Below are 25,241 nucleotides of genomic sequence, written 5' to 3' on the forward strand. Positions count from 1 at the left end.
GTACGACAATTCTAGCTAGTAAACATAGTATTTGTAAAAAAAAATTCTTATGGAAATGACTTTTGCTACTTATATATCACGAATTTTCAAAGAATATATATGAACAACTATCTAAGTAGGAATTCCGACGTCTCAGATACATATAAATGATAAGAGAAATATTTTTTAATTTTCATAACTATTGAAAAGAAATTACAATCTAAGGGATACAAACAGCACAGTAGTATTTCTCCAAACATTACCCACGCTACATACCAACCACAATTAATTTAACAGTGAAAATACTCCACTGTGAAATAAAAAACCCAAGCCATGAATAATGTAGTTCTGGTATCCCAACACACACAGAACTCATACACATGAAAGCTGTTGAATCATGTAAGCTCTTTACAAAGTTGTCTAAAGAAAATGCCCACTAGTATAGGTTTCAAAACAGGGTAACATTTCTACTGATTGCAGCGAATACTGGATCCAGACTCACATTTCAGTGCTTACAAATTTACTAGCCTACAACTTTATACAACCCAACAACACTCTGCAGCAGATCTCAAGAGATAATCCCTTGGGAATTTATTTTGCAACAAGTGTAACAGTAAGTAGACTTGTAGTCCTTGGCAATGTAATTTGTAGTCCTATAATTTGTAGCAATATAATTACCAAATCCTTTATTCCTCAAACATTTTAGTTGACAGCAGTTACATTATCATATTACTACATTATGATCAGATCTTCATACAGTACTCTGACAACTGGCAACTCTGTACCTGACAACACCCTGAGTATTCCAGAAAACTCATATTTCGTTAAAAGTAGGAACTTAAGCCATACCACACAAAAAGTAAAAGGCATAACACATATACTGTATATACACCACATACAAACAACAACAAAAAAACCATCTGTCACAGACAGGCAGCCATGACTCAAATATAAGCATGCCCTATCTTGGTTGTTTCCTGCAGACACTTAAACATAAAAATATAAAATAGCTGTCAGTTTGGATGCTTGATCACGTCATCTGTAGTTCATTGTTTTCCTTTTAAAGTTTTTCAAATGCAAAAATCAAGTATAGACCTGGAAGGGAAAAAAGTCAAATATTAACAGCCTGATCACGTGTCAAAAATTTTCTCACTATTACTGTGAGATGTTCCTAACACTAATTTTTTTCGTACATATACAAATCTGAAACTATGCAAGCCCTATTCACATCTACCAAATTATTATCATCTTTATCATTCATAATATAGCCAGACATAACTACTCCCAGTAATGTGTGTATACAGAAAACATATGTACTTGGTGGTATATTTTTTAAAAAAAATCATTATTTTTTGAAATACAGGTAGTCCTCGACATATGACCTCAAGTGGGCCCAAAATTTATGTTAATAAGTAACACATTTGTTAAGTGAGTTTTGCCCCATTTTACAAGCTTTCTAGCCACAGTCGTACAGTGAATCATGCAGTTGTAATAACAGTTGTTAAGTGAATCTGGCTTCCACTTTGTCACATGACCCTAGGACACTGCAACTGTCATAAACATGAACCATTTGCCAAGCTCCCAAATTTTGATCAAATGACCACGGGGATGCTGCAACAGTCATAAGTGTGAAACATGGTCATGTCACTTTTTTCAGTGCAATTGTAACTTTGAACGGTCACTAAACAAATTGTTGTGGACCACATATTGATATTTCAAAGGTAATTAGCTGCAAGGTAATTAGCTTGTATAAGCAATCACGTTTAACTATTCTAAATTCATGTACTCACTTAATACAGAAACACAGAACCTGCAGCAACCTTCACCCAAGCCTTGGTTACAACTCCAGGATCTCTCTAAGAATTGCTAACGAATTTTAATTTATAGTGATACAGATTACAAAAAAAAATTGCATATCTAGAAAGTAATTGCATTGATTTTTTTAAAATTTAAATTAAATCAAAATCAATTGTTCTCTATAACTACAATATCTACACTGATGGGAATCTTTTCTATAAATCTATTAATGGTATAAACAATATATATGGTTGCACTTAACATACATGGTTCATGTCATGAAAGCTAAGATAATATGTAACAAAATGTATAGGTGCTAGTTGATCACCATCAATAACTCTACTGGCTATAATTCCTGGCTCATGTTTCCTGTTTTACACTTTAAGAGGAAAGCATAATCAAGTATGTCTCACAATTTTCAAACTTTTTAAAACTAATAATTGCATAATAATTCCGTTTTAGTCATTCCACTTTTTTGGCACCCATAAGGATATTACTTTATTGAAATTTATTCCTTATATCAATTCTACTGATGTTTGACAATGGAACTGATGTAAGGAATACATTTCAATAAACATCATCCAAACATTAAGGAAAGTAATTTGCATTATTTATAATATAATAAAGGTGGAAAATAAATGATTGATTAAATGAATGAAATGAATGAATGAATGAATGAATAGGCAAATAAATAACTTGAACTGAAATGTTAATGCCTACTTATATAAATTACTGATTATAAATTTGAAAGGTAAAGACTTCTTCCAGAAATACTCAACACTGGTTGACTGCATGGATGTACCCACAATGTTTTCTTAACAATGTGAAAGTGATTTCCATGTCCATGTTCTTGAGTGGTTTTCTTTACTTCCAAGTCAGTATAACTATGCAAAGTTAAATGACTGAATTTAATCTCAATACTTAGTGATGAATTTGCACATACTATGATGAATAGCCAGTCCTTTTGTGCAAAAATTCACTTTGTAGATTTATTTATGAAATATTTACACTCAAGAAATTTATCATAATAGCACAATAGCAAGACAAATACAGAAATGCTGCTAAGCAAACATATGTATATTTGATAGATGTTTGATAACTATTCCAGGAATTTTCAAACACTGCTTGTAATACATACTTGTTGCTTCCCATTCAGCCTTACTCATTGTTCCCTAAAAGAAAAAAGAAAGAAAGTTACAAGATTGTTTTTCTCTGAAGTTTTCCTGAACTTCAGAAAGCTAAACCGAGTTCTACAATATTATACTAGAATACTTAAGCATTTTCTTTGACCCTAAGCACAGTTAGAAGCTGAATGTTGGATTAATACAAAGATCTTGTACTTTTAAAATATCTAAAAACTTTCTACCAGTTTTCAATTTCAACCCATCTGAAGATAAGCTCCCAAGAAAAGCAGCCTCTCATTTCTGTAATATTAGGATGGATGATGTAAATATTGTTTTCTATGGTGGGGGCAATGTTATTGAATTCTTTGCCCTTTGAAATTTGATCTTACTTTCCTTAGCTTCAAGAAATTATTAAAAACAGCTATTATGATGATTGGTTGCCCAGTCAACCAGATGTTTGGGTGGGATTTGCCATTTTTATCCACCTATCAAGTCCTTCTCAGGCGCTTGGGATAGGCAGATGTTATTGATTAAAATGTAAGCTGTTCTAACTAAAACTATCTTTTGCAATGGATTTTGTAAACAGCATCAGCCACACAGTTAGCCAGATGTTTAAACTGGACTTGGCATTTTTGTCCACGTAGCAAGTTTTTCCTCCAGATCTGGGATAAGTATATGTTGTTTTATGGTGTTCAAGGTATCATCACAGGATGTAAATTGTTCCAAGTAAAGCTGCTTTCTGTAACTGATTGATTGTGATTTTGTCAATGCCAGTGATGTTTAAATGGTGCTCCAGATGTTTTGGAATTCTACCCAAAGTGCTTATTAAAGTTGGTGCAATTGTTGTTTTCTTTTGTCATAGTTGTTTTACTTCCATTCGGAGATCTTTGTATTTTGTGATTTTCTCTCAAGTTCTTTATTTTCTATTCTATCTCCAGATACTGCAATGTCCACTTTCCAGACTTTGCCTTTATTATCGACAATCACAAAGTCTGAACTGTTATGTGGCAGGAGCTTGTCTATCTGAATTCTAAAGACCCAGAATATTTCATTTTCTCACACAGTCAGCCAGATATTTAGACTGGATCTGGCATTTTTACCCATCTATCAATTCCTTCTTAAAAATTTATGGTGATAGAAGCTGACATTTACATGTAATATTAGCTGCCTTACTTTATCTGTGATTTAATTATTCTTTATCATTATGTAAAATGATTTCTTCTGCAGATCTTTTGTTATTGCAGGTATAACCTGGCAAGAGCCTCACAAAGAAGATACAAAAAACAACAACATCCAATTATAGATATCTAAGAAATTTCATCTCTCTGAAATTAATAAAAAACATTTTTACATGAAGAAAATTTAAAGACTGAGTTTTTACACATTTATATGTGTTTATCTAAAAGGTCTAGGGGACCATGTCTGGTCTTAGAAACCAAGCAGATTCAGTCCCTGATCAGTACTTGGATCAGGGACCCCAAGGCAGGAAAATAATCTTAAAAGTTAAAATTATTCTACAAGACAACTATGGTAAACCACTTTCTTACATTCCTCATCTTCTGCCCCCCACCCTCCCAAAAAAGCACCCTATATGAAAGATTTTATTTAATTACCAGAAATTAAACTTAAGGACATCTTTAGATTTACCCTAACCTTATGCTACAGTATGTTTTCCCCCTGGGTTTCAAACACCAATAAATAAGTTAACAAATAAGAGATATATAAAGCTATATCACATCTAATCTAATCCAATCTAATCAATCCAATCCAATTTATTCACCTATCTATCTGTCCAACTGCTCAATCCACTGCATAATACTGGACCACTGCTGGTTTATTTCCTTAATATTTATATTCAAAAGCTTCTCTGTAACTCTCCACATATATTAAAGGACACTGTGGCAAATAAAGATAGCAGCTAACTTGGATATAACTATTTATCTACCTGGAACAATTGCTTAATATTAGAACTCCCAAGTTACCTTTTCTTAACCTAGGAAATAACAATATTTCCCAATTTCTTAATATTACTTTGTTATTGCAACTACAATTGGGAACAGTAATTCAGTTGTTTAGTAAAGGAGTCACTAAATGAAACTACAACTGTATTTATTACCTTACTTCAGCTTTCTTTTGCCTTATTTTTGTACAGACTGGTTATACAGTTACTTTTTCACTGTAATTTTGAACAATCAATAAATAATGGCTACTTCTATTCTCTTAGAAAAATATTGCAACTTTCCACACATAATAAAGCATATTCAGGCAAACAAGGATAGCAATTTACTTGAATATAATAACTATTAGTTATCTGGAGCAAAAAACACTTTCAAGAATAGACACATAGGATTTTGTCAATTCATTTCTATGTTACTTCTGTTTTCAAACAGTAGCTGAAATCTCTTAAATTACTATGATATGAGCAGGAAGACAAGTTAATTAAACTAGCAATTTTCATAAATGTGTCTACAAGATTGATGTTTCATTTTGAACAGCCCTATTTATACATAACGACACCTTTGTAAGTTATTATATGCCAATATCCAACCTTAAAATAAACAACTGTACCTACCTGCACTGTATTTTTCTCCTCCTAAGACTCAAATATTTCAAATAATAACTCTTTTAAAAAGCTATTTGCCATACAAGCAAACTTAACATTAATATTATGTGCCAACATGACACACACAAAAAGCTTCAGTACTTTCTTGCCCTTTCTGCAAACAGAAACCAATAATAAAATATGAATTGTTTTGCCATTTTACAGAAATTAAGGGGGCAGAATCTCTCCCTGACATTTGGGCAATGAGGCAGGCTGATTTCACAATCTATATCAAGCCAGCAACCTGAGAAAATGGTCTTCCTTCACAGCGGCACCAGAAGAGAAAAAAATGTGTTCTATAGGCCATCTAATATAGAGACCTAAGCCTATTCAATAGAGAGAGGAAGAAAAATATCTTAAGACTTCAACCGAACTAATCTGGTTGAAAGACAAGATATTGCAGTGTTCACATTGACTTAAATGACTAAGACTTAATGTTTCAGGTAGAGAAATACAATTTGGCCAATACTTACAAAAGGTAGTTTTGCTTTTCCATCCTTCTTAAGTATTTCTGCATGCTCATAATCCTCTTTTACATGTGAGACCAATCTGGAACCTTCGTCAGCGGGGTATTTCTGAAAAATAGCTTAGATAGAATTAATGCAAATATAACCCATCAACAGTATTTATATGAATTTATATGAATAGGTAATAATCTCCACAGCAAAATGAACTTGTCCTACACCACACCTGTATCTTCCAACTTATAATTATATCTCTTCCACCCATTACAGAATTAAAGGAGGTAGAACTGGTTTGTATTCAAGCTCTTTACAGAATAAGACCTACTTAGCTTTGGCATGGTACTATACTTATACAAGCCCATATCTCAGATTAACCTTCTGCAATCAGATGCTGTCCAAATATGTTGGAACTACATTTCTTATAATTTCCAGTGAGCATGGCTGATGACATCCAAATGGGGAAAGTCAAGGAAAGTTATCAATAACAAACTTAAAACAACTTACTGTAATTACTCCTGTTGTTGTATCCAAATATCATCAATTAGATTTTAAATAACACGTCTTAATGTTTATTACAGAAGTGGGTAGCCAATAGCAAGTCAAAACCTTAAATACACTTGATTCAAATAAAAATAAACATGCAAACTATTACAAAATTCCCTTTTAATCCAGTGACAATACATTATTTGAAAAATATATAACACTTGACCAGACCAACAATTTTAAGATTATATATATATATATATTTATATCTATATATATTACCTCCAATGCCATCATTTGTTGCAGAAGCATTTTATGTTCTATGTTCTTCACTTTTTCTTCATAAAATTCCCAAAATGTTTTTTTGTAGACTAGTTTCATTTTATACTTCTTTGCCATGCTGCAAAGTAAATTTAGTAGTATATCATGATATTATTAATTCTCAAAATACTAAGTTTCAAACAGTACTTCTGTATCCAGAGCAACCATCATCTGCATCAAAAGTGCAGCAACATGCATTACAGGATCAGAAGGAATTATTTAAATCACCAAGCCCTATACTGTGCTCAATGTGGAAAACAAAATTAAAGCATCTATTAAAATTGTTTGTCTAAATTTTTGTTTGAAAACATTCAACTCACTATCTCGAGTAATAGCAATAGCACTTAGACTTATATACCACTTTACAGCCCTCTCTAAGCGGTTTACAGAGTCAGCCTATTGCCCCCAACAATTTGGGTCCTCATTTTACCCACCTCGGAAGGATGGAAGGCTGAGTTAACCTTGAGCCTGGTGGGATTTGATCTGCCAAATTGCAGTAGGAGTAGCTTGCAGTACTGCATTCTAACCACTGCACCACCGAGGCTCTTATGATAAATAATAAATTTATTATATATAATATACAATTTATATATAATAAACAAATTGATCTAACTGTAAAAAAATATTCAATATTTAATGAGAATCTACTTTCACATAACACCTTTATTCTATTTTCTTAGTCTGAAACAACAGAGAACGTGTTGTGGCATTGTCTATGAAGATTCTCAGTCATCCAGGTCACCGTTATCCCAAAGGTACTTTTTCAAAAGGCAACTGGACTTTTCTTTATTTTTTCCTTGAATATGTTTCACTTCTCATCCAAGAAGCTTCCTCAATTCTGAACTTGGGAGGGAGGGTGATTTATATTCCTTGCAGTCAACTAATTGTTAGCACTCTTTCTGAGAGTCCTTGAGGTCATTTGGGGTTTATCTATTCCCTCAGGGTCACCTGAATCAGGGGGTGGAAATAAAATGTCTTCAAGAAAAAAAGAAAGAAAACTCCAGTTGCTTTTTCAAAAAGCACCTTTGGGACAATGTTGTGGCATTCTTTTGTGTGTCACTTATTCTAGTACTTGAAAAGGCATATTTTCTCAATATTAAAATCTCCACTAGTCTGTTTCTGGAAAGACTTAATTTCTAGTCCCCTGCTCATCCTCTTTACCATTTTACACTTGTTTTAAATTGCCTCCATTTTTAAAAAATACCATATCCAATGCTAGAAGCAATACTGAGGTGAAGTATAACTAATGCAGAGGAACAATTGTTTTCCATGATTTTGGAAACTGCACTTTTATTCAAGCAGCCTTAAATAACATTTTTTCCAGACACATTATCCTGCTGACTCTATGAACACTAGAAAGTAAGTTGGAGTGCAATATTAAGACTATAGAACCAAATAAATTCATTTTAATCAGTGTTAATTCTGCCTGTATGAGAGGATGTAAAGAAGAGAAAGGAATGAAGAAGAAAGCTACAGAGTCCTCAGGTTATCTGGAATTGCCACCATTAAACAATGCAGTTATAAAGTGCCACATCATAAGACTGTATCACTTAACAACGGGAATCCCAGTTGCTATCATAACTACAGAATGATGTGGATTGTTAAGTGAAGACCTCATGACCATGGCATGGGAAGAGTCAGAAATTCCAGGCTAATGGATAACAGCTGCAGGTGAAAATTATAGATGGGAGGATGGGTACTGTGGCAGGGAGGTGAATGCCCAGATAGGCAGTACAAAATGTGGGCAGGAGAATGTTAGGTCCAATCTTGTCCATTTTTCAGCACCATTGTATCTTTGTACAGTCATTGATCGTATAGGCGTAACCTGAAGACTACTTATATAATTCCAAACAGTGGACAAAAAGTCTGTTTCGAATTCATGAGCTATCCCTGGCTCTGTTATTCCTCAAGGAAACTTAAGCTTAAGTTACTATACAGGAAAACTTAAAATAGGCAAAGCCAACTTATGGACAACTCTGACAAACATTTAAATAAAGCAGTATTTTTGTTGTTTTATAAACTACTTTTCTATGTCAATTACTCAAAGTATCTGATAATATTTAAAATATAAAGTAAAGAGGCTGAAAAGAAATAAAACTAAACTAACATGCAAAAAGTAAGATTAGGTAAGAACTTACTCTTCCAGCAATGGAAAATAAACCAGGAATTCTGGAACATCAACCACTCCTTCCAAGTGGAAGTCATATTTGCAACCAAACAAAGGATAGTCTCCCTTTTTCTGAAACTTTACATTATATATTTCATTCCCAAATGAATTTGTTTCTGAAGATTCAAGGCGTTTTCTATGGCAAAACATTAAAAAAAAAGACAATTACAACATTTGGTTAGACTTAAGAGAAATTATATAGCCAATTCAGAGAACACTAAGAAGCCAAATAAAACAATGATTTAAAAAAATCCTATTGGATAGAACAAAGTATCTTTAAAGCAGTGAGGTAACCATGCCTTACAAAAAGCTTGGTGCAGCTGCTCAGAGGACTTTTTGAAGACTGTCTCAACATTTGTACAATGTGGAAATTGCTTCTGCCAAGACTGATGGCACAGTAAGGCAGCTGTGGAAAATGCAACAATCCTGACACTTCAGTTAGGTACATCTGATTTGCCCCAACATGTTGGGGGAAGTGACCTTTCAATAGGCACACTCAGAAATGTAGTGGCTACATCTCTTTTGATATCCTGAATAAGTTAATTAACAGAGGGTAATCAAAGTCTAATGGCTGTGGAAGGCTTCAAATTAGAAGCAAAATGGTGCTTCAGAACATGGGGACATGCAAAAATAGATTTTTTCTTAAACCAAACATCTTCCTAGGATCAGCTGCCATATTCTTGCTTTCAAATCCAAAGTTCCACACAGCCCTACTTATTAATTGTATTTTCTATCTATGGCTGCAATTGTCTATTATCTCATGGTTTCATATTTAGTGTCTGGAACAATGAAAATTTGGTATTTTAATGAGCAGAAAATGCTTTTCTGTATCTTAAGAGGATAGGGTGCTTCTTTAAGAGGGAATTTTCAAGTGTTAGGAATCTTGTGGACTAATAAAATACAGAATCAAACCAGACATACAGTATTTCTAATTTACATGATATTCCTATTATGCATTTAATACATTTACTTTAGATTATAGTCACAAGATCCACAGACCAGAGCTGGATTGATTGATTATGTGTCAGGGAGGTAAACAAATGAAACAGTCAAGATGAATAATATGAGCAGATATTAATAATGATATTCATCATTGTTATGGCAGCAATACTTTGTCCAATCAATTCCAAAAAAACCTGACATTTGAAAATACCTGACTTAAAAAATATTTCCTTTATTTCTCACATAATTCATTCTCATTAACTTACACAAGTTCGTAACTATCTGGAGTTGTGCCAATGAAGTATCCTCCAGGAGAAAGTTGCTCACAAGCGTTTTTAAGCATCATATCTGCTTGCTCATAGGTTTCAAATGAATAATGATACACAAACTGACAGCTGCAAATGTCAAAGTACATATTGTTATCCTTGTACCTTTCAGACAGAAGTTCCTGAAACAAACAAAAAAAGGAAATAAAAAACTAATGTATATTATTCCAGCATCCTAACTACAAAGCTTTTTGAAAACCTAACTAAAATTACTTTTTTGTATCTACTGTATCTATATCTGTTATATCCTTATGAACTGAATTCTAAGTAAAAATATTTGGAGTGGTTTTTTTCAGGGGAAAAAGCAACAATGAAGGAACAATTTTAGGCAATCCTTATGTATGTTCGTGATGTTAACAATATATAGAAAAATTATTACATAAAATTGTGAATATCTGGACGTATGATTTCACATGGCATAAATTACAAATGTGTACTTGTCTCATTGAAATGCAGTACCATAAATCTTCAGTTTTACAGAGGAAATGTTTAAGACTAATTCCTAACTCTCCCTGCCAACAAGATTAGATTAATTATTCAGTCTGTAAAATATGCAACTATTTTATTAAGAGTTCAACACCTTTTTCTAAAATTTTGCTTCAGTCATAATGACTACTTTCCAGTTTACAGAAAGAATAACAAATTTCAAAGTAATAAAAAGAAAATAAAGAGCATAAAACAACTATACCTTGGTGCTATCCGCAGTTATAAATTCTGCACTGAAAAATCTATCATTCTGACGACCACGGTTTTTCATATCTTGGAAACGCTGTTCACACTGTTGTACAGATACACCAGCAATATCTATTTTTTAAAAAAGCTGAAATATCACTCATTTGCTGAGATTTAGCAAAAATGGAGGCTTAATTCAAACAAATACAATTCTATTTAAAACCAAATACTTCTTATAGTACATCAAGGTTATGCCAGTGTTCAGTAGTGTTTATTCAGAACAAATATTAAATCAAACCTAAAAATAATACCTTTGACAATTATTTGCAGTGAGTATAGTATAGGATAGTGCAGATAACTTTTTTTATTGCCAACAGAAAATGTGCATCGAAGAGATCCAAGTTAAAGAATTAGAAAGCATTTCAGTCAGAACATGTTTATATGAATATAATACATATTTATTGCATGCATAGATGATATAAGTAAAATTTTTGTAAGGACAATAATGCATCTTACAATTCCAGATAGGAATCTAGCAGATACTGTTAGGTACTGCAGATCTGATTTTACTTATACCACTCAAGAAACTATGCACTTGAAATAGAGTTGAAACCGAATAAACTCTATGATACTAGATTCTAGTTTTGCAAATTTTATTCTTTTTTACCCGTACAATATGCAAGTTTCATTTAATTTCAAAATTGCTTATTTTCACTATTAGCAAACTTGTGTACTAAAACATAAAATGGATATAAAATATGCCTTTGGAAATTTTTCTCTACTCTTTCACCCTACCAGAGCCAGGTAGCTATTAAGGTAGTTCATCCTATACATGGATTTAATGTATTTTCTTACTCTTTTTACAAATTATACCGTATTTGCAAAATGAAAATTAAAGATATCTCAAAGTTCCTTTTCTATGTTATCCACAATTTATTTATTTATTTATTTATTTTTATTTATTTAATTTATACTGCTGCCTATTCGCCCATGGAGACTCGAGGCGGCTTACACAATATAAAACCATATTTAAAACAAATAATGAAAATAAAAATAAAAAACAATAAAAACTAACAAAAAGAATCAAATAAATTAGTACAGTACAATAGAACAAAATTTGGGAAAACAAAAAAACAAAAAAAACCAACTCCCACCCCCCACCCTGATGACAGCAGATCACACTAGCCATTTGATGGGCTCCATTCCTCTCTGGGTTCCCCAGGCCCGCTGGCAAAACCAGCTCTTCAGTGCCTTTCGGAAGAGTACTAGAGTGGGGGCCATTCTAATCTCTGGGGGAATGATATTCCAGAGAGAGGGAGCCACCACAGAGAAGGCTCTTCTTCTGGGTCCCACCAGGTGTATCTCCCTCAGGGGTGGAACCCACAACATTCCCTGCCTCTTCGCTCTAATGCGTCGGGTAGATGTGACTGGCAAGAGACGTTCCCTCAGATAACCTGTACCCAAGCCATGAAGGGCTTTAAAGATGATAACCAGCACCTTGAATTGCACCCGGAAGCAAATCGGCAACCAATGCAGCTCCTGCAAGAGAGATGACACATGTGCACACCGGGGTCTCCACAAAACCATGCGGGCCGCTGCATTTTGCACCAACTTGAGCTTCCAGATGCTTTTCAAGCACAGGCCCATGTAGAGCGCATTCCAATAATCAAGACAGGAAGTGACCAGGGCATGAGTGACTGTGAGTAGGGACCGTTGATCTGGGAAAGGGCATAACAGTTGCATAACCCACAGTTGCGCAAAGGTCCTCCTGGCCATGACCGCCATCTGCTCTTCAAACAGGTGTCGTGAGTCTAGGAAAACCCCTAGATTACGCACAGGGTCTGTTTGGGGTAGTACCACCCCATCCAAGACTAAAGGTGGTAATTCTCCCTGAATCAACGAACCCCAAACTCAGAGCCACTCGGTCTTGCAAGGGTTTAGTTTCAACCCGCCCCTAACAATCCAGCCCCTAACAGCCTCCAGGCACTGCGAGGAGGACACAGTAACACTTAACTCATCACGAGCCGAGACATACAGCTGAGTATCATCAGCATATTGGTGATACCTCAGTCCATGGTGACGGATGATAATGTTAGGGATAACATTGTTTACCCTAACTGGTTTGGGTAAAAATAATAAATAAGTTATCATGGTTTGTTGGTTAAAGTGTGTGTAACTTTAACTACAAGAATGTAATTAAGGATGTGGTTGTAAAAGCACCATAAAAGAAGCAAGTCAATTGCAGCTCTCTCTCTCTGGCTTAATGATCCCTAATTACTGGATGGATTGATGACTGCGTTTTTCCTTACTGGAACGGAGGAGAGAAAGGAGTGTTGATTTCTCAACGGAGAGAAGAGATAATACGGACTGATTTATTGTAAGTGAACTGACATTGGATATTCAACACGGACTTTGCAAATTGAGTATCCTTGACTGGACTGACTGAAATGAAACATGACTAATGGACCGTTTATTTTGACTATGCTATAATTCCTAATGGAATAAACTATATTTTTGATAGCACAAGCGTATCTGCTTTTTACTGCGTGTTAACTAAAATACAAACTTATCTCACACATTTACCTGTCTGCCTATCTGACCACGCTACACATTCTGTTTAGTTTGTTTTCCTTAACACTCGTTGGGGAATTCAGGCTTAACACTGGTTATGGGCCCAGAGACTGCAAAGTCAGTTTAACTAGGATAAAAAACAGGTTTATGTAAAAAGTGAGATTTTGTGTTGTTACTGCGTTACAGTAAACAGACAGCTGTGTTTTTATTAATTATAGTTTTATATCCATATATTGAAACATGGCACAAGTCAGTCAACAAAGTTTGTCCCTTATATCCAAGCTGGATGGAACAAACTATGTTTCATGGTCTATGAAATGTAGTCTACTTCTACGAAGAGAAGGTCTGTGGAACATAATTGAAAACCCACCAAACGTAGAGGAATGGGATACTGAAAATGAGGAAGATAATCAAAAGATAGAAGACTTTAAACAGAAAAATGAACAAGCTCTTTGCATCATAGGACTAACACTATCTGATCAGCAACTTGTTCATATACGCGGAGAGCAAACAGCTGTTGGGTGTTGGCAAAAACTGAAGAGGATTTATGTCCGAGATAACGTTGGTGCTCACATAAATCTAACATGGAAGCTTTTCCGGACGCATCTCCAAAAGAATGGTAATATGCTGAGTCATTTGAATACTATGAAAAGCATTTTTCAAAAACTGCACGAGAAGGAGCTTATTTTCTCTGAACTACACCAGGTCTACATAATTCTATCTTCATTAGAGGAAAGTTTTGATGACTACGTAACTTCCCTTGAAATTTTACCTAAAGAAAGCCTAACTTTAACTGGTATCACTGGCAGATTAATTGAAGAGGCCAGAAGAAGGCTTGAAAGAAATCAGTTAAGGAGGGAGCAACCTCAAAAGGAAGATAATGAACCTACTGCATATGCAATTAAAAAGTGTTTTAATTGTGGAGGAAGAGGACATTTGGCAAGATTTTGTAAGAAGGCAAAGCGTCAGAATGCAAGTCAGAATACTGGAAGTCATCAAAGAAAAAATAAAAATTTTGAGTTAGCCATGTATAGTAATGGAGTTGTGAAAAATAATTTATGGGTGGTTGACAGTGGAGCATCCCACTGTATAACAAATGATAACAAAAACTTTGTAAAAATGTCCATGAGTTCACAGCATATCTCATTGGCAAACGGATGGAAAATTAAAGCAAAAGGTGAAGGTATTGCACATTGTTCTTATATAAATGAGAACGTAAAAATGTTATATGTACCTCAACTTAAATTTAATTTACTTTCAGTTAGAATGTTGGTTAGATTAGGATACGTAGTTACCTTTAAGGGAGATACTTGCTTAATTGAAAAAGAAGGTAAGAAAATTACTGCATCTTTAAAAGGTGAATTGTATGTGTTAAATGATAATGGTTTAGAGGTGGCTAACACGGTTTATGATAATAAGAAACCTCATGATGAATGTATTCACTTGTTACACCGACGGCTAGGTCATTTAAATTTTAAAATGATTAAGAGAACTGTTCAACTATCTAAAGGAATAAGTTTGAAACCTTGTAATAAGTATTTGCAATGTTCTGCTTGCAATCAAAGCAAAAGCAAAGTTATACCGGCAAATAGAGTTGATGGATTTACTACCAAAGAGTCTTTAGAGGTAGTATTTGCCGATATAATAGGTCCTAAAAAACCAAGTGTAGGTGGTGCTAGATACATATTAAGCATAATGGACCACTATTCTAGGTATGGTTTCTGTTTTCTAATGAAGAGAAAAACTGAAACGTATATAAATTTCTTTAATTGGTTAAAATTTGCAGAGAGGAAAACTAAAAAGAAATTAGTAACTCTTATAACAGATAATGGTGTGGAATTTACAAATAATAAATTCCAGAATAGACTTAGGATGGCAGGTATTCAACATAAAAAGTCTGCACCATATAGGCCTCAACATAATGCCTTTATAGAGAGACGAGGCCAAACACTGCAATCAATGGGACGGACTATGTTGTCTGATTCAGGATTACCTGACAATTTGTGGGGAGAAGCTATAATGTGTGGTAATCACATATTAAATAATGTTGTTAATTCAACAACAGGTGAATTACCATTCACACTGTGGCATGATAGGAAACCTGATTTAAGTTACATTCACACATTTGGTGCACCAGCATGGGTGCATATCTCTACACAACTCAGAAACAAAGGACAGCATAGAGCTAAAAGATTATTTTTTGTTGGATATCAATCAAACCATAGATCTTATAGATTCTGGGAACCAGGTACATCTAGAGTATACTGCAGTGCTAGTGCACAATTCCTAGAACATATAGGATGGAATAGATTAGAGCAAAATTCAGATAATGATGTAATTATAGAATCCTACAAGAGGCAGAAAGAAAGGACTAGTTATAAGAAAAGTCCAGTTAAAGAAGAAGTCCACGAAGAGCAAATAGAACCAGAACAAGAGGAAATAATTGATCAAGAAGAGATAGATAATCAAGAACAGGAAATAAAGGAAAGTCCACCTGTAAGTCCTGTAATACCTAGACGCACAACACGTGTAACCAGACCACCTGAAAGGTATCAGGCAAGTATAGTTTGCCAAGTAAATAAAGTTCCTACTAGTATAGATGAACTTAGAATGTATCCTGTAAAGGATCAGGAGAATTGGCAAAAGGCAATGGAAAAAGAGTTAAATTCATTAAAGGAAATGAAAGTATATGAAGATACCAAATTACCTCCAGGAGAAAAATCCATTGGGTGCAAATGGATATTCAAAATAAAGACTGGAAATAATGGAACAGTTACTTATAAGGCTAGGTTAGTAGCTCAAGGATTTAATCAAAATGCATTTGATTATGATGAGGTATTTGCACCAAATTTAAAGGATACAACTTTAAGAGCAGCATTAGTGTGCGCAGCTAAGAAGAATTATATCGTTAACCATTTAGACGTAGAAACTGCCTATCTACATGCACCATTGCAGCATACAATATATTTGAAAAAACCAGTTGGTATAAATGATAATAAAGTAAATAGCAATGATTGTTGGAAACTCAAAAAGAGTCTATATGGATTGAAACAATCTGGCTATGAATGGAACCAATATATTGTGAAAGAATTAAACAATATAGGGTTTAAATCTGGTTTAGCTGATCCATGTATGTTTAAAAGAGAAAATAATGGAACGGTGTCATTATTGTTATTATTTACAGATGATATTGCTTTGATTACTAAGACCAATAATGAAGCTACTGAGATTATTTCATTATTAGCCAAAAAGATAAAATTAAAGCATTTAGGTGAAATTAAAAAGTATCTAGGATTGACAATTAAAACCAAAAATGGATTTAAGATATCTCAAGAAGATAAAATTTGCCAATTAATTAAAATGTATAAAATGGAACTTTGTAAGCCGGCAAAGACTCCAATGAGTCAGGAAGTTTGCCAAACTGATGCTCAAAGTCCCAAATTCGATAAGACCATCTATCAATCTTTGATTGGTAGCTTATCATATATAAGCAATTGGTCAAGGCCAGATATTGCTTATAGTGTTAATCAGCTGGCACGATTTAATAATGATCCACATCAATGTCATTGGCAAGCATTAAAGAGAATTTTAAGATATCTTAAAGGAACAATGCACCATGCATTGTATCTAGAGCCAAAAGGTGATTTGATTCTTAGTGCCTATGCAGATGCAAGTTTTGCAACTGACATAAACACTAGAAAATCAACATCTGGAATGGCTATATTATTTGGTAAGACACTAATAGGGTGGAGGTCAATCAGACAACAGCATATCAGCTTGTCCACGATGGAAGCAGAATTTTCATGTCTGTCATTACTATGCACTGAGTTAATTCTGTACAAACAGTTATTATTAGACATGGGTATAACTGTTAAAGATTCCATTATTGTGTACGAGGACAACCAGGCAGCCATACAGTTAGCTACTAATATTGCTGTAAAGACTAGATCAAAGCATACTGATTTAAGATACTTAAATGTTAGAGAATCTGTGAAAAATGGTCTAATTAAACTAGAGTACTGCATGACGGAAGAAAACATTGCAGACCAGTTTACCAAAGCTCAAGGTGTAGTAAAATTTAAAGAGAGTTGTAACAATTATGATTTAAAGGTGTAAATGGTTATATTATTATAATATTATTATTATTACCCAAAAGGGGAGAATGTTAGGGATAACATTGTTTACCCTAACCGGTTTGGGTAAAAATAATAAATAAGTTATCATGGTTTGTTGGTTAAAGTGTGTGTAACTTTAACTACAAGAATGTAATTAAGGATGTGGTTGTAAAAGCACCATAAAAGAAGTCAATTGCAGCTCTCTCTCTCTGGCTTAATGATCCCTAATTACTGGATGGATTGATGACTGCGTTTTTCCTTACTGGAACGGAGGAGAGAAAGGAGTGTTGATTTCTCAACGGAGAGAAGAGATAATACGGACTGATTTATTGTAAGTGAACTGACATTGGATATTCAACACGGACTTTGCAAATTGAGTATCCTTGACTGGACTGACTGAAATGATACATGACTAATGGACAGTTTATTTTGACTATGCTATAATTCCTAATGGAATAAACTATATTTTTGATAGCACAAGCGTATCTGCTTTTTACTGCGTGTTAACTAAAATACAAACTTATCTCACACATTTACCTGTCTGCCTATCTGACTACGCTACACATCCTGTTTAGTTTGTTTTCCTTAACACTCGTTGGGGAATTCAGGCTTAACAGATCTCACCCATTTAACATGATTCCCAAAACAAATTAATTTGCTGTTCTTACCTGTACATACAAGTTTACTTATTCGGCCTTTTCTCCACTTCAGCAAGTCCCCACCTTTACCACATCCCAAGTCTAACACTGTAATGTTTTGTTGTCTTTGTCGTACCTTATCAAGGAATTCACCTAAGAGAAAAAATTATAATCTTGAGAAAATGAAATGTTCTCTCTTTATTAGAATATAGCTTCCTGATGATTATGAGAGCTTTACAGCTCCAGCCAATTGTTTCTATCTTTGAGAGGTATGAGAGAAAAAGAAAATCATCATTCACATGCACAGATCTTGAGTTTTCATCTCAGAAGTTAGTTTCACTCTGCTCAATGGAATGTTCTGTAGTTAAGTGTATACAACTGTACCACATGAAAACTTAATTCACTGCAAACTGTTTCTATTTTATCTGCTAAATGTTAATAAAGTTAATTTCATCACTGAATTATCAGAATTTCAATGATTAATTTTATAATATCCAAGGATGACTAGTCTGGACCGAGATGTACTTTTGACAAAAAGTATCATTTTTAATCACATAATATATAAGTTATATTATAGTCATATATATATGACTATAATCTCACATTTGTAGACTAAAATGATAAACAAGAAAATGCTCTTACAAATATGTACAATGCTTGCACTATAGACCAACAGTGAAGAATGCAGTAATATTTTTGTGCAATCAAAATATTAATTTTGCAATATATAATCTAATATTTGGAATTTAGAAATTAATCAATCCCAAAAAGTGAATGTGTGAATTATAGATATTTTAAACTGTGTTTTTAATGTACAGACATACCAATCAGCACGCTCTTTATCCAATTGTTAAAGTTTCGGAGATAGAAGATGCGACTCGTGCTACGTTGTTCCAATCCAACCTCTTCAAGCTTATTATAATGTGCTGCTACATCTTCTGCATGCTACATAAAATAAATGATCCAGTATAGCATGTAAATATTTATATGTATTTAGGTGATGTCTAAATCCCAACATTCTTCTTTAATTGGTCCATTCCTTTTTAATAGGGTTCATATAAAAATAGCAATAGGGTTCAAATAAAAAAAATTACATCTTTACATTTGGAGTGTATATTTCCTGACAAATTCTTTCCAACCCACTAAAGAAACAAAACAAAACAAATAAGAGTACAAGAAAAAGAGAGAGCAGGATTCCTCTGTTGAGTAGAGGAAACATGAAAAAAAAAACACATTAAATGCCAAAACATGAATATTAAACAAACCTATTCAATGTATTTTCCTGTGCATTTTGAACGAGCTGAAGTTCCATATATTGTTCAGAAGTTACCTTTGATAAAATGCACTACAGTAATTCAATAGTATAAATAAGAGGTGTAAATTTGTAAACAATGTATTATTTCTTCTCCTGATATACAACATATAAAGGGGAACAATGTTTAGTTGATATTTCTGTTTGCAATGGCAAAGGCGATAGATAGATAGATAGATAGATAGATAGATAGATAGATAGATAGATAGAGATATAGATACATACATACATACATACATAATCAATGAGAATGAGACGGCATCCAAAATAATAACATAATATGCTATTATGGTTGGTTGCACAGTCAGCCAGATGTTTAGACTGGATTTGGCATTTTTATTCACCTATCAAGTCCTTTCCAAGGACCTGGGATAGGCAGATATTGTCTGATGGTGTTAAATATACTGTCACAGGATATAAACTGTTCCAAGTGAAACAGTCTTCTGCAACTGATTGATGCTGATTTTGTTAATGCCAATGAACTCCATTGGCATTAACAAAATCAGCATCAATCAGTTGCAGAAGACTGTTCCAGTTATTTTGGGATTTCACCCAAGATGGCTATTACTATTGGTACAATTTTTGTTTTCTTTTGCCACAGTTGTTCTACTTTTATTTGCAAGTTTGTATTTTGTGATTTTCTACAGTTCATTTTCCTCTGTCTTTATCTCCAGATACTGCCCTCTCCACTATCTAGACTTTTTTTGTTTCTCTTATCAACAATAAATAAGTTTGGGATGTTATGTGGCAGGTGCTTGTCTGCTTGAATTGTGGCCTCACAGATACCTGCTTGCATGTAAATGGTTTCTCTTCCAGGTATTTCATATATTGTTATATTATTATTGGTAAAAGGCAAATCTGCTCGTGTTTTATACACTAAGATGGAAATCCCATTCAACTTAAAACTTGCTCCTATCTTACCCAGTTTTTGTTAATTTGATAAGCATTCCCACTACATCCAAATCATCAATGAATTTTTTGGAGAGTATTCTGAATTCTGTACCATTCATTCCCACTTAATATTGTGTTCCAGTTCAATGAGAACTAAGCACTTTTTGATTATAAGTTTTCAATCAGCTATGAATCCAAAAAACAGACATACCATCAGATATCATGAAGTTCTGTGTTAAATCTTTTCCTGAAATATAAATATATTATGCCTGCTACATTCCCAAATTTAACTAAGAAATTTATATAAACAAAAATGTGGTAATATTAGTCTTGCAAACCTCTCCTTGTCAAATCCATGCTGATTTCAAGGAATTATTACTAGTACACAGTATTGTGCTGTTTTATAAAATCTTCCCGGATATGGCTATAAAATAGTATGAAGTTCCCAATATTCATCTATGGGTGAATATATCTAAGTTTTAATTTCGCCTGTAACAGCAGAATCCTATGCAAGTATAACAATAAGGTTTAACATAACAATCTAGAATATAAAGTTGTGTTATGACTCCCCTTCAAAATTCAAGCGAGCAAAACAGAAAGCAGCCGCTTCACAAGTAAATCAAACAGAAAGAAGTCTCACAAGATAACGGCTGTCATAAATTACAATCCACAGTAACAATCTTTGCTCTGTTCGGCAAACCAGTCCTGGCAAAAAATCTCAAGCCTCAGAGCTTCTGTTGTATCGTCTTCACGCAATAAGTCACTTTGTTCCTGGCAAATTTTTCCAGCCCAGCTGTGTCCTTTTATACTCATTGAGGCAACGTGCTAATTTCCTTAATTATTGACTCGCCCTCCTCCTTCGTTCTAACTGGGTTTGCCTCCTTAATCGTCTTCTGTTCCTTACATTTAATCACAAGTTTTCCAAGTTCTCATCTCCACTAGAAGACTCTCTCAAAACTTCCCTGTCAGCCATTCCCGGCTGTTGATCAGATGAGGAACTAGAGGAGGTCAAAGGTCCTGACAATTCTAATACATCAGGTATTTTTCTGCCATGTCCTCCTCACTTGAACTCATATCAGCCACAGGAGCTGAATCCAAGCCCGGAGCCACAACAAAGTTGTATGTGTTTCTAGTGTTCTACCCAAATAGTATCTTACATTTTAATTAAAAGTTTCTGGAAGAATGTGACTTCTTTAAAATATTAATATTTGAAACACTCACCGTTTTCTTTTTAGGAACCTCTTCAGATTCTATTTCACGATGAAGAGTGCTTCCGTCTCCATACTTATTTGCAGTTTTATCATCATTTTCAACAGGAGAATCCCTACATTTGATACTTCTGCTATCAGGTTCTTCTTCCAACTTTCTCTTTCGCTTTCCACTCTCTTCTACTTCAGCCATATTAGCTGAAGAGCTTGTTACAGCTGCAAAAAAAATAGTATTTTCTATTACTAAACAAGACCTTGCTGACAGACCATTCTGATAAACTGATGTCTACTGGGACATAAAGCATTCCTACCACTGGAAAATAACAAATCTTGAACTTAACTTTAATTATGATAGCATATTAATGATGCTGTTAAAGAATTGTGTTAAATTTGAATTTGCATATTTGAGTTGAATCTTAAAACAAGTTCATATTCACTCAAACTAATTTTGAGTCACAAGATCTATGTTATTCAAATAATCAGCCTTATACAGGTAGTCCTTGACTTATGACCACAATTGAACTCCACATTTCTGTTTTTAAGTGAGATATTTGTTAAGTGAGTTTTGTCCCACTTGATGACCTTTCTTGACACATTTGTTAAGTGAATCACTGCAGTTGGTAAGTTAGTAACCTGGTTGTTAAGTGAATCTGGCTTCCTCATTGACTTTGCTTATGAGATAGCAATAGGTGATCACATGACCTTGGGACACAGTAACAGTCATAAGTGTGAACCAGTTGCCAACCATTTGAATTTTGATCACATGATCATGGGGATGCTGCAAATGATGTAACTGTGAAAAATGGTCATAAGTCACATTTTTATTGCAGTTGTAATTTTGAGTGGTCACTAAACAAATTGGTGTTAAGTCAAGGAGTACCTGTAACTCTTATTAAATATTTACTAAATATTTTAAATACAAATCAAAAGAATTGATACTAAAATATATTTAAAGCAATCTTAAAGCTGCACCATCAATTTATTTACATCCATATTAACTTCTACTGCAATGAGGGTTGTTGGTTTTTTTTTTGCTTTTTCTGGTAAGTAAAGGCAGTGGTAGGCTCTGCTTTATCAATCAAATCATGCACATTAAGCTGATTCCTATACCTTTCCAGGATATCCTGTTACAACTCATTCCAACCAAGTTTTCTTCTCACATGCCTCCCTCTCTAAACCCCTTAACCCCCACTAGATTATTGGGATAAAAGATTATATTCTTAATCCTATTTTTACTGGTAAATCCAGAAAAAATTTCACCTGTGCATGCACATCAAGAATGTAGGGTAAACTTTTGAAGCAGCTTCATTAAAAATTGAAGCAGCCTTGCAAAAAAAAAAATGGCAGGTTTGTTAGTTCAAAGAGGTGCTTCATTCTTATTAATGTGAACTGCAAAACAATTCCAAATGCTTTGCACCATTCTAGCTTTTCATATCCTAAGCTATCTTTCATTTCATTTTCTTCATATCAGTAGGTAGGCAGATGGAAAAGAAAAAAGTGCTTTAGCCTTACTACTTTTCCTTCATGGTAGCTAATTCTTGGAGAGTGGAAAAGAAGCTAAGGGCTTATAATGCAATGGCACAAGTCAGGAAAAGAATAAACCCAGTAAGAGGCCTCATCACAACAATTGCCCTATCAAAAGAATTTAAGCCACACTGAGTCTTTGAAATACCCCATAAATGAGCTACTTTACTTTTGGGGAACTAGTTTTCCCAAATACAATAAGAACTAGGAAAGAGGTACATTTTAAACACGGCCAGAGGATTGAATTATTGGAATGGCAAGCTCAGTCTAAAGCCTGGTCTTCCTCTTGTTTTGCACTCATCAAAGGCATTCTTTACATGTGCTTTGTTCAGCCATCACACCAGGGGCATTTCCAATCATCTCAAGGTTGGTTGTTTTTTGCCTTCAAGTCAGATTTGACTCCTGAAAACTGCCTGCTTAAATCCTTGCAGTTTTTTTGGCAAGATTTTGTTAATGGATTGCTATTGCTTCCTTCCTAGGACTGAGGCAGTGACTTGGCTTAAGGTCACCCAGGTGGTTTTTTGCCTTAAGGTTGGAGTAGAGTTCACAATCTCCCACATTCAGGCTTGATGCCTTAAGCCAGGGTCGTCAAACTCACATCTTCACGACAACGTCGCATGATGTATTGCGACTTTTTTCTCCTTCTCTAAACCGGGCGTGGGCATGGCCCGGGCGTGACACATCCAGTCCGTGGGCCGCGAGTTTCACAGGCCTGCCTTAAGCACATACAACAAACCGGCACTCCTCACCCCGGTAGCCACACAGAACAAAATAGCGTAAGCTACAGAGGAAAAACCGCCATGCCTAACTAGAAGGATCTTGAGAGATTCTTGGTTAGTTGGGCTACGAAAGAGATGAAAGCAAGGATCTTGAGAGCTCATTTGATGTAGTGGTTAAGGTGCTGAGCTAAGTTGCTGTTGAGTTTTTAAAGCTTTTTTTTAAAGTTTTTAAAGATTTTTAAGAAGACACTGGACAGTCAGTCTACTTGTCTGAAATGGTATAGGCTCTCCTACTAGAGCAAGGGGCTGGACTAGATAGAGCTGGAAGACCTCCAAGATCCCTTCCAGTTCTACTCTGATGTTATTCTGATGAAGGTGCAAAGACTAGGAGTCCTTGGCCTCTCTTGGTATGAAACCCAGCTGACACTCCGTCAGCGCAGACAGCATCGCAGATTGTTGTTGTGAGGAAAATAAGAGGCGGGGTATTAGATATCTTTGCGACCTTATGTATTAAAAAAAGGGGGGAGAAACATGTAATACAGGTAGTCCTCGACTTATGACCACAATTGGGCCCCAAATTTCTGTTGTTAAAGTGGGAAGTGTGTTAAGCAAGTTTTGCCCCGTTTTACGACCCTTCTTGCCACCGTTGTTAAGTGAATCCCTGCCGTTGATAAGTTCATAACCCGGTTGATAAGTGAATCCCTGTTTTCCCCACTGTCAGAAGGTCGCAAAAGGGGATCGCATGACCTTGGGGCCCAGCAACAGTCATAAACACGAACCAATTGCCAAGCATCTGAATGACCATAGGGATGCCGCAAAGGTAGTAACTGTGGGGGGGAAAACGGTACCGATGTGACTTTGAACCGTCACTAAAGGAGCTGTTGTAAGTCGAGGACTACCTGTAATCCCCAACAGCTGGAGACTGGTGCCCAGTTGATTCCCTGCCAGCCCTTCTTATCGCGTCTCGGATCCTTCCTTGGGTGACCCCAGAAACGGGCGCTCCATCTCCGAGACCTCCAAGAGACGCGACGGGGAGGGGGGGGATAATAAAAAAAATAGCGGAGAGAAGCGTCCAACGTTAACGGGACAGCCCGGCCCCGTTTTCCCTGGCGCGACACTTTAAAAAAAAAAAAAAAACCTTCCGAAAAGGCGGTCAGTCAGACCCGGCGAAGAAGTTGCAGGCCCCGCTCGCGGGCTGAGGGAAAGATGCCAAAACTGAGGCCAGGCCTCAACGGCGCCTTCCCGCGCGCGCCCGTAACCCAGCGCAATCTCACCCTCCTGCTTCTCCGAAGCGGCGACGTCGGTCTCCCGCTCTCAAGAAACGAGGCACCTCCCTTTTTTTTGGTTTGTTTGTTTTTTTCCCCGATTTCCATCCGGGGTCACCCT

The 25,241-nt window shown here is 35.1% G+C and overlaps 1 protein-coding gene across 5 annotated transcripts; it reads right to left on the bottom strand.

Annotated features, from left to right (window-relative positions):
- Positions 1 to 143: 143 nt before the first annotated feature.
- On the bottom strand, positions 144 to 25,236 carry RNMT (RNA guanine-7 methyltransferase). Of its 5 annotated transcripts, none has more exons than XR_015748863.1 (11): positions 25,130 to 25,236; positions 21,626 to 21,828; positions 19,026 to 19,146; positions 18,232 to 18,354; positions 10,894 to 11,009; positions 10,146 to 10,327; positions 8,909 to 9,073; positions 6,732 to 6,849; positions 5,976 to 6,088; positions 2,915 to 2,948; positions 144 to 1,074 (listed from the first exon to the last, which is right to left on the bottom strand). XR_015748863.1 is itself a non-coding variant. In XM_026671971.2 (11 exons), the coding sequence occupies exons 2-11, from the start codon at positions 21,803 to 21,805 to the stop codon at positions 1,040 to 1,042; spliced, it is 1,176 nt and encodes a 391-aa protein (XP_026527756.1). In that variant the 5' UTR covers positions 21,806 to 21,828; positions 25,130 to 25,236; the 3' UTR covers positions 144 to 1,039. The 5 variants fall into 5 exon arrangements, 3 of the variants coding, with proteins under 3 accessions (XP_026527756.1, XP_087817616.1, XP_087817615.1); XR_015748864.1 differs by having other exon boundaries at positions 24,755 to 25,236; XM_026671971.2 differs by having other exon boundaries at positions 5,976 to 6,077.
- Between the last annotated feature and the right edge of the window lie 5 nt (positions 25,237 to 25,241).

The sequence above is a fragment of the Notechis scutatus genome, chromosome 3 (assembly GCF_049901735.1).
Source record: "Notechis scutatus isolate UNSWTSFEM ecotype Mainland chromosome 3, rNotScu1.2, whole genome shotgun sequence".
In the NCBI taxonomy this organism is placed as follows: domain Eukaryota; kingdom Metazoa; phylum Chordata; class Lepidosauria; order Squamata; family Elapidae; genus Notechis; species Notechis scutatus.

Coding starts and splice junctions, on each gene's coding strand:
- RNMT (XM_026671971.2), bottom strand. CDS start 21,805: ATGGCTGAAGTAGAAGAGAGTGGAAAGCGAAAGAGAAAGTTGGAAGAA. Junction 2,949..5,975: donor GAAAAGCAAAACTACCTTTT/GTAAGTATTGGC, acceptor TTTTTCTTTTAG/GGAACAATGAGTAAGGCTGA. Junction 1,075..2,914: donor GGCTGAATGGGAAGCAACAA/GTATGTATTACA, acceptor TTTCCCTTCCAG/GTCTATACTTGATTTTTGCA.